The sequence below is a fragment of the Pungitius pungitius genome, unplaced genomic scaffold (assembly GCF_949316345.1).
Source record: "Pungitius pungitius unplaced genomic scaffold, fPunPun2.1 scaffold_144, whole genome shotgun sequence".
Classification (NCBI taxonomy): Eukaryota; Metazoa; Chordata; class Actinopteri; order Perciformes; family Gasterosteidae; genus Pungitius; species Pungitius pungitius.
Window position 1 is genome coordinate 3734 of NW_026909891.1, and position 9806 is coordinate 13539.

At 50.8% G+C, this 9806-nt stretch overlaps 1 protein-coding gene across 1 annotated transcript; it reads right to left on the reverse strand.

Moving 5' to 3' along the window:
* Positions 1 to 381: 381 nt before the first annotated feature.
* Positions 382 to 6817, reverse strand: LOC119216353 (semaphorin-6B). Its single transcript, XM_062560578.1, has 4 exons — positions 6629 to 6817; positions 5159 to 5273; positions 668 to 728; positions 382 to 512 (listed from the first exon to the last, which is right to left on the reverse strand). Exons 1-4 carry the CDS (start codon positions 6732 to 6734, stop codon positions 414 to 416), a joined length of 381 nt encoding a protein of 126 aa, XP_062416562.1. The 5' UTR covers positions 6735 to 6817; the 3' UTR covers positions 382 to 413.
* Positions 6818 to 9806: the final 2989 nt, after the last annotated feature.

Below are 9806 nucleotides of genomic sequence, written 5' to 3' on the forward strand. Positions count from 1 at the left end.
ACGCAGTCATCCTCATCTGGAGGCTGAGCCAGAGGGCCACGAGAGACAGATGACTGGCACAATGAAACCAGAGCTGCGGGGAGGAAAGGGAAGACACCATGGCGCATGAAGAGCGAGAGAGAGCCGCTCACCAAATGTCGCCCGAGACATTTGATCCGGGATGCTTTTGAACGTTGTCTTCGCCGCTTATAATTCGGGCGTTAAATAAAAAAAAAAACGTCAGACGGAGATGAGCTTTTTTTTTAGACTCAGAAATTGCCTACTTCAAAAGAAAATGAGGAAATCAAATGAAAAGCGTGATTCACTTTAAATTAATACGAATCTTGGAATTATCTTATAGTATATTTATATATATATATATAGAACCCTCATTCTACATTAATCACAACGCATAACAAACCAAGCCATAGAGACTAATAATACGAAACAGAGAAGATAAAGCGTCTCACCTCGTGTTTGCCCTTCATCCTGCAGATCCTGATGTCGTTCTTATTCGACTCCCACGTCCTTTTCTGTCCATAAATAAACACACACACACACACACACATACACACACACGCTGCTTGTTAGCCACATTTTTGCATTTCTACCCCGTGCAAAAGTTACGTTTTACAGCCCGACGGGCGAGTCGGGCTCCTTAAGCTGTAAATGCTATGAAGGCGCTCACCTTGCTGTAGAACATCTCGTCTCCCGCCACGATGTCCAGCTCCACGCGGAAAAGGTCATCCCTGACAATGAAGAAGGGAGGGATGGAGAGAGAGAGAGAGAGAGAGAGAGTGGCGGTCAGCCAGCACAGCTCGGTCCAGAGTTCAAGATGAAGGAAATACGCCGGGTCCGCACACGTGTCACACGCTTAATAAAGAAATTGGTGCAGGAATATTTCCCGCGTTATATTAAATCAGCGCGGTCGCACAACTAAATACTAAATAACGCCGTGCATACAGCTGTAATGCATAGATATTGGAGACTTCTGTTCGTTTAAACTTGATCGGAGCCTCAGAGATTAGGAAACGGCTCTGCGACGTCTGAACATATCTGAGAAATGGGCACCTGACTGCATAGTATTGTCCTGTATTTACCTTTCTGCCTTTTGCTCCTTCTCATAACGCTCCACTTGCTGCATTAAGTTTGCTCCGAGGCGCCCGAAAATTCAGCTTATCGGTCACATTTAAGCCTGAAATTGAATTATTGGATGATCTGATCAAGTAGTTATACTGATGCTTGCACACACCCCCCCCCCCCCCCCCCCCAACACATGCTGCCTGTACTAACAACATACATGTATTCATGAAGCTGCTTTCTGTGCTCCTAATCTGCTGGTAATTCTGCACTAACCTTGGTTAGGAGAGAAATAAATAAAATAAGAAGCAGGTGAACGAGAGTCGGGCGGGCAGCTGGTAACATCTGAAGAGCGCGTATTGATCGAGGCCTTGGTCTATCTGCTGGGACGGAGCACCGGCTTCATTTCAGCAACGGGCCGCCCTCTGAACTAATCTGTAAATCTGCCACAGGCGTGTTATTGCGGCCGCATCGATCGCGCCTCGGATCCGGCTCGGCCTCCCAGTGCTGCATATTTTCTCGCTTTCTCCTCTTTTTTTTACTTTGACCGAGGCGAGGGGGGTTATCATGTCTGCATCCACGCACAAGCACCTGATCATTCGTCCCGCCCTAAGTGCACCCCAGTGTAGGCCCGAGTGCCCCCCCCCCCCCCCCCCCGAGGTCACCCCCCTGGATTATTCGTGCTGCTGCTTCCCCTTCCCCCACTGCAGCTCGCACTCCTGCGTTTTTGAGGTTGTTTGCTCATGTGTGTGTGTGTGTGTGTATTTAATGCGTACGGCGTGTGGGAGAGGATGTGTAAAATGTCTTTATGTCGCTGGACGGGCGGCGCGGCCACGGGTCACGACTCCCAAAGGCTCCCCCCCTTAAAACCTACAAATCAAAAGTCTCCCATTTCTTTCTCCCGACTCGGAGGGGGGGGGGGGTGTTGGTACGTGTGCGCGTGCCTGAGCTGTTATTGCACGGAACGCCCCTGACCCTTTTCCACCGAGCTAATGCAAAGTCAACACAGAATCCGAGGGGGAAAGAGACAACGTTTCCTACATTTCTGACGTGACCAGCTGATGAACTTTCTCCTTTTGAGCGTCCAACAGGGGCCAAGACATCGTGAGGCTCTATTTCTTCTTCATCACTGGTTTACTGCGAGAGCGGTGTGGGGGGGGGGGTTGAGCCTTGTGCAGGGGAAAAGCCGCTCCGCTGGATGAGAACCAAATGGACGGGTTTCGAGCCGAGCGCCTGCTTTTGCGACCGAGGGAGAGTAGAATGTGGCGGGCCCGGTGTGGGAGTTTGCAGGATATTTGGGGGGGGGCTGTACACTTTACATGTGTATCCGTGTCCTAGTTTAAATGTTCTGACTAGTAAACATGGCAGGGCTCTCTGAACTAAAATAGTGTGTGTAGAAAAACCCTGCACCACCCACTGAGATCCAAAATGAGAGCGAAACGTTTTAAACTTTACTAAAAATACACCTATGTAGAAAGTCCTGGAAACAAAGTACGTTATTATCAATATTCACTTATAATTATTATTATTTGGTTTATTGTTATGACGTGTAAAAAGGATTAATTGACCAATATTCCAGGCTTAATTTGATAATAGTTTGTGACTCCTTCTGCAGCTCTGTTCCTCACACTGAAGCCCAAATGAAGTAGTGGTTTTAAAGTGTGTAAATTTTAAAGGCCCGAGTACATTAGAGTGTGTACGCAACGTGTCCAGGCGGGTGACCCCCCCCCCGACACCCCCCCTACATACTTGTCCATCCCCAGCTGGCCGCAAGCGAGCGTCTCGCCGTCCGCCTGCCACGAGGCGTCGGGCCCGACTGTGACCCCCGAGGTCGGCGTCCGCGTGCTAATAAACCACCGACCCGGCGGTGTGTGTGTGTGTGTGTGTGTGTGTGTTCCCGCCCAACGCAAACACACACACACACACACACACGCGCGCATCGAACCAGATGGTAAAACCCTCTTACGCTTCATCGCGAACGGAACAGTTAATCAAGAGTTGGCTTGGCTCCTTCAGGTCATCTTGTGAGTTGATAAACACTCTCCAATTGGTTGTTATTGGTGGTGGTGTGGGGAAGGGGGGGGGGGGGGATTAGCCCCCCCCGTGGACGCGTCCCGAAGACCACGGGATCCACAGCTGCTCATCTGGGCAGCGATGAGATGGGGCTCAACACAGCAAGGCGCCTTATTCCACCGGCCAAACACACAGTTTACTTTCATTTAGCGAGGACGGGGGGAGAGGTGGCGGCTCCCGGCAGGTGCTCGGGGGGGGGGGGGGGGGATTTTTGGGATGAGCGAGGGCGTCTTATCGGGCCCGGGCCCTCTGCAGGAGCTTTTGGCGGCCGTAGCTCAGGTACTTATTTACATATAACACATTTGAAACCCCCCCCCCCCCCTCTTCCTTCCTGCTGCGTCGTCTCTGGCTCGCAGCAGCATTCGAGCAGGGATCTGTGTCTTTTTCTGTCAGGAAGCTGCGAAATGCTGCATACAAGAAATGTATAAATAACACTCTGCAAAGCCCCCCCCCACCCCACCCCCCCACCCCTCCCTCGCCTTCCTCGTCTTACCCGTTCTCGCGTTTCATTGCTCGGCTCTGACATCCGTATCAGTTTACCTCTTTGCAGTCAGAACCTCTGCAGCTGTAAATGGGGACGGACGTCTCTCGGACCCCTTAATGGCTCTGGTAATGTTCTGAAGCAGGCCCGTCGTGTCGCGTGTGTCTGCTTATGGGCTAATGGCTGGAGCCTTGTTACGTAGTTTGATGTATTTACTACCAGTTCTGGGGGGAGGGGGGGGGGGGGGGTGAGGCTCCTTTCCTGGCCCCCACGGTGGCGTCTCTTGTCTAAACCTTTTCAGTCTTCTTCAGACGACCACTACATCCAATAACCAGCACCTCGTGTGGAACATTCGAGTTTCAAACTAAATACTTTTTTTTGACAACAGTAGTAAATCTTGAAGGGGGGAGGGAGGGGGGGGGGGGGGGTTTATTGTTAGTTCAGCCTGTTTCAGGATGGCTCCCGGGGAGCAGCACACGGAGCTCGGCACATTCGCCAGACTGACAGGCAACGTGGGGGGAACCAGACCAGAAAAATGTCAGCTAGTTACCCAAAAACAACTTCTACGACAGTATCTTTAATTATAATGTAAATTTACTTGTGGATTTTGGCGACGCCTACAGAAAATACTGTAAGTTGTGCGGAGTCCCTTTGGTCCCTTTTGATGATGTTACTGCGGCAGAGTCCGCCTACATCTGGTTGGGCCTGGATTTTCTTCCAGCGGGTCCCAGCGATACGTCCTCGGGCCTCCATCCAGGAGGAGCCGGTCTCCACGTTGCGGTAAAAAACCGGCGTTATTTTGTCTGATTTTGCCCAGAATGAGAGTCGTTGAATATAACTGCAGATGTTGTCACTGGTGTGCATAAGGATGATGAGGTTCATCCACTCGTTTGGGAAGATTTAATCCCAAGCTCCTTCACTCCTGGATGAGGATGTAGAAGTGTCCTTGGGCAAGATACTTAACCGCCCGAAATTCCACAGAAAGCCGCTGTTTTTAATCAGCGTGAAAACGTGTGGAAATAAAACATCGTATTAATCTCGATGATGCAGGTGGCACCTTTTATGGCAGCCTCTGCCATCAGAATATGGGTGAAAAAAAGGGAATATTAACAGTATTGTGAAGCGCTTTGAGGGGTTGAGAGACTAAATTACTAGTAGACCATACAAGTACAAGTACAAGTCCACCTAGAGGCTGTCAGAGTTACATTGAGAAGGTTTCATAACCGGTTAGAAGTTCCCGATATTAACTTCAAACGGTCCAACGCTGATTTATACGTTGATCTGTTTACAGTTAGAAGGATTATTGCATCCAACAATATCTCCTGCTAGAATACTGGTGGTACGTTTTATTAGTACATTTAGATTTGAGGCTCCGACACTGTGACCCCTATAAAAAAAGTCCCCATTATTATCTATGCAGGCAATCGACGGAATACAATGGCGCCAAGCGATGGTGCATTCTCACCATAGACGGAACGATAAATGGAGCTTTTTCGGTGTGTGTGTGTGTGTGTGTGTGTGTGTGTGTGTGTGTGCGCGCTGTACCTGGCTCCGATGTACAGGGTCCGGTTGACTTGGAGGATCCTCTGGATGTGCAGAGGCTCTTGTCTCAGCCAGGTCCGATGGGGTCGACCCAGGAACACCGGGTGTCTTCTCACCACTGAACGACAGACCCAAACCGTTATTCATCTTCCTGCCCCCCCCGCCGGTAACGTGATTTCATGTTGTTTTTTTGGGGTTCTGCAGCAATAACGGACATCCAAGGCGACACAAAGTTGGAGAAGCGCATTTGCAATAGCGCCATATCGTCTGCATTAAGCACACGGAGCAAAGCTCAGACTCCGATCTGAAAGAATCCTCTTTATTCATGAGTTTTCTTTTGTTGACAGGTTAGGACTCACTTTTTGATAAATCGTTCATCCGCTTCTGCTTTTCGCTGACACGTTAGGTGAGGCATGTTCCGCCCAAGTGGCTCAGATGACTCGAGAGGCGGGGTGACATTTTCAAAATCAAGATAAAAAAAAAAAAAGATAAAACTAAATATTCAAAGCGTTTCCAAGGACGAGGAAGGGAGACCATAAGATAGAGAGATATCAAAGATAAAAGTGGAGAAAAAAAACAACAACATGCGTTTGATGTTGTGTCGCGGATGTGCAAAAATAAGCCGGTGAGAGGAGCGGATCATATGGATCACCAGTGTGATGCTGTCCTTCACCTGAGGAGAATGAAAGCACCCTCTCGCCTCCTCTCTGCTCTTTCATCATTACCTCTTTAGATCCCCCTCCCCCCCCCCCTCTTCAAATGTTTCCCCCACTTGTTTCACCTCTAGGTCCCGAGTGCTTGTGCTACAGCGTATTTAAGTCCCTCCTGCGGTGTCCACGTCGACCCGCCCTGTGACCCGCTGCCATTCGTCCGTTTCGCCCTCATTGTCCTCCACGTTGGTCCATTTTGACACTTCTCTCTACTCCTGTCCTGTGTGATCGCAACGTTTGGACCCGCGCGGTGAACACCGGCCGCTCAGCAGCGCTGAGGTATCGATGGGTTGGGGGGGGGGGGGGGGGGGGGTGTTCTGGACTCGGCTGGGGAACCGTCAATCGATGATGATATTGAACTGAACAATCAATCAAGGTCGGGTCTGAGGTGGAGACTCCAAGTCTGAGTGCGTTCCCAGCACGCGTCTCTCGAGGGTTTGAGTGTGTGCGTCCCTGTGTGTGTGTGTGTGTGTGTGTGGGATAGTATGAACGCCAGAGCCACCCCCCGCCCCCTCCCACACACACTGTGGTCTCATTCCCGAGTGCGACCCCACACCTCCTGCTCTCGACGCCAGTCAACACCATTCGTGTGAGGGCTTGTCTGACCTCCAAGTCGTGACCTGTAAGCCTCCTCCGTGCCCCCCCCCCTTCCCCCTAATTCAACACCCTGATCCCACACCTCACACATCACGACCCGGGAGGGAGGGAAGGCGCTGCTGGGAGAAGGGGGGAAGGGGGGGGGGGGGGGGGGGTGTGTAGGTACCTTCGGTGGGGATGAAGTTGAGGGGCCCCGATTCCTCCGGGAACGCCGAGCTCGCCGTTCGGAGCAGCCAACACAGCAGGAAGAAGGGAGGGGCCGCGGTCGCCATAGCAACACCACGGCGTAGTCTGTGGGAGAATTAAGAAAAAAAGACACAAAAAGAAATAAAAAATCAAGGCACTGAGTCGTTGCTGAATGAGGCAGAGGAGTGAGACAAATGAACGTTACTGGTTTCTGACTGGTTTCCCTTAACTGAAGCTCCAACCCTATTTACTCCCACGGGCCTCTCTGTCTCACCGCTGTGATGTGTGTGGGAGGGGGGGGGGGGTAGGTAGCTGCCCGGGATCCACGGCGCGGCCACATCAAACGCCGCCTGCGCGACGCATCTGAGCAGAATGAAGGAGGCGAAGGGGCGACGTCTCGAGCCAAGACAGAGGACAATGTGTGGCCTACACATGAAAGGGTCATCAGTCGAGGGAGGGGGGGGGGGGGGCAGAAGGCTCGATAACGGTCCAGACATGGGAGCAGCAATATGCAGCCATGAAGGGAGGCTGAGGGGGGGGGGGGGGGGGGGGGGGGGGGGGAGGATGAAATGAAATGCTTGCTCGGGGGGGCCCACAAATCACCTCTCTGACAGCGCAGATGAACTGTTGCTATTTTTCCGCCCCGGACGTGATCCGCGTGGACGCTTCGAATGACGTCCGCCCCTTTCGGCGTGACGTCACCCAGACGCCGCTCCAAGCTCCTCTGTCGACTCCGGCCGCAAACCCGCCCGCCCGCCCGCCCTGCTGCTTCCTCTGCTGCGGTTTTGCTGCTGCAAGCGTGCATGCGTGCGGTGGAGTTTCAATGTGCGTCCAACAGGCCCTGTTTAGCGGAGTTGCTGTCGGCCCTGAGCTCTGACTCATCTGTATCGCGTTCCCCGCGTGGTTTTCTAAAACCCCAACAACTAACTCGATTTTCATCAGGTTGTTATCGCAACACTGAAGGCAACGCGGGCTCATTTGTTTTTTTGGAAAATCAAGCGGCGAGGCCCTTCGGAATGCCCACTGCTGCTGCGCACACACAACACATTTTTTTTCAGTCATGCACAATTGCCACATCTCGAATTTGAATACTGAAGGTTGGATTTCTTTAACACAAAACTCCTGGGCAATTTATTGTGGCTACAGATGCACACTGTGTAAAAAAGATGCAAACACAGAGGCTGCAACGTCAATCAAACATTGTCATTGTCGTGATGAATTAGAGAAAAACTCTACTACTACTACGCCACTGAGTAAAACACCGCTGCGTGCTGTTGACACACTATGGGATGACGATGAATTAGCTAAAACACAGGCTAGCGTAGCATTAGCTCAAGTAGAGAAGAGACTAAGGTCAAGGAACGCAATGTGTTTTTTCTAAACGTGACTTGGATTTGTATACGAGGAGGCTGGCTTCAAACAGCGACAGACCAAAACCGTAATATCACATTAAAACATGGTGATAATAACAATAAGGAAAGGGTCTATCTTAAGCTTAAATTACTGAGAAATTGGATCTGGGTCTGACTGCTGTGGGCTGTTCACGGCAGGAGTCCAAGCAAAAGCAAAAAAAACAGCATAATTTGTAACTTAATATTCTATTAGTTTCTCACAGTAACTCTCAGTAAAGTACAGAATGAAGCTGCAGAAGCCCCCCCCCCCCCCCCCCCCTTCTCCCGGGCCCCCCAAAGGATACAAACAGCCATTGTGCATCTCAGTAATGGAGTCCCAGTCATAACCTTATCAGGACACATAATCTTTATGGGACATTTCTCACATTCCCCCCTCTGACATCACAATTAAAGTGGGAGGCATGCTGATTACTCAACACCCACAAGAGAAATGACAGGAGGTAAAGGGGAAAGTCACCCACAGAAGAATGGAGGTCATGGGGTTAAGAGGGAGAGAGAGAGAGAGAGAGAGCGAGCTAGAGCGAGGGACAAGTGAGAAACAGTAAGAGAGAAGAGGAGAAGTCAGTAAGTCGCTATATCCAATCACAGATTCTATTGTTTCTGCTATTACTAATGTATGAATAAATGTCAGGTGATACGCATTCAATTAGTATAATTGGACACCCTGGGCTATACAATTCCATGGGACAGCAGAAACAGTAGGTACACGCAAGTATAACTATAAGTGTGTGTGTGGGGGGGAGGGGGAGGGGGGCATGGCCAAATGGTTCAGAGCCAAAGCGTCTCTTTAATTGTGAGAAATGGCTGCAGCCGAGTCCTTTGCAGCACAGTGACGCGCCATCATCAGTGAACGAGGCTTATTGCGAGTCACGTACATACATTTTCCCCATTTGGAGCAGACACTAAACCCAAATGTTGGACCCCAGGGTGCTGTGGCGGCGAATGATTGTGCCCGTTCTTTCACCGGGGGGGGCAAACACATTCAGGTATCGAGCCATGAAACCCATCGCAGGCCCGGGTGACACGTGCGTCATCGGCCTCCGCAACCACACTTCCATCCGGGTTCCCCCCCCCCCCCCCCCCCGTGAAACCTGAGTCCCTGAACTCACCACCACGCTGCATTCGCTTCAACCGGATTTGCATGGACTTTTTGGATTGTCTTGTTTTTTCGCAGCCCCAGATCTGTTTGGGTGAGGAATTCCACCAAAACACAGCCGTTAAGAGGCCCGTCTCATAATGTTCCCCACTCGGATAACTTAGATGACGCGTCAGCAGATAATCAATCGCTGATGTCATGCTGGTACAGTTTTTTTTATTAATTTATTTTTTACTAAAGGGAGGCTCACAAAGAGAGGAGTGAGCGGGTGTGAGGTCAATGGATGCGACACTATACATGCAAATAGAACTACGACTCATCATCATCATCACCACGAACGGAGGTGCTTGATATGCTCACAAATGACGGTTGCCATGGCTCTAGCTCCCCCCCCCCCCCCTCTTCCACCTCTTCCCTTTCACCATCGCGGGGCGCCTCGGTTTCTCTCTTTTGTCGATTCCTCTCGCTCTCGTCGACCTTTTTTTCATTGCGAAAAAAAAAAAAACATTTCTAAACCAAGATGATGCGCGTCCTAGATGTGGGGGGGGGGGGGGGGGGAAATGGAAATGAACCAGAGCGGCGTTAATGGAGGCACTGCGGTGGTTGGGGGGTATTTATGATTAAAATATTAAACAGAATGTCTGTCAAGG

Coding starts and splice junctions, on each gene's coding strand:
- LOC119216353 (XM_062560578.1), bottom strand. CDS start 6,734: ATGGCGACCGCGGCCCCTCCCTTCTTCCTGCTGTGTTGGCTGCTCCGA. Junction 5,274..6,628: donor CAACTTCATCCCCACCGAAG/GTACCTACACAC, acceptor TCTGTCGTTCAG/TGGTGAGAAGACACCCGGTG. Junction 729..5,158: donor ACCCTGTACATCGGAGCCAG/GTACAGCGCGCA, acceptor CTTCATTGTCAG/GGATGACCTTTTCCGCGTGG.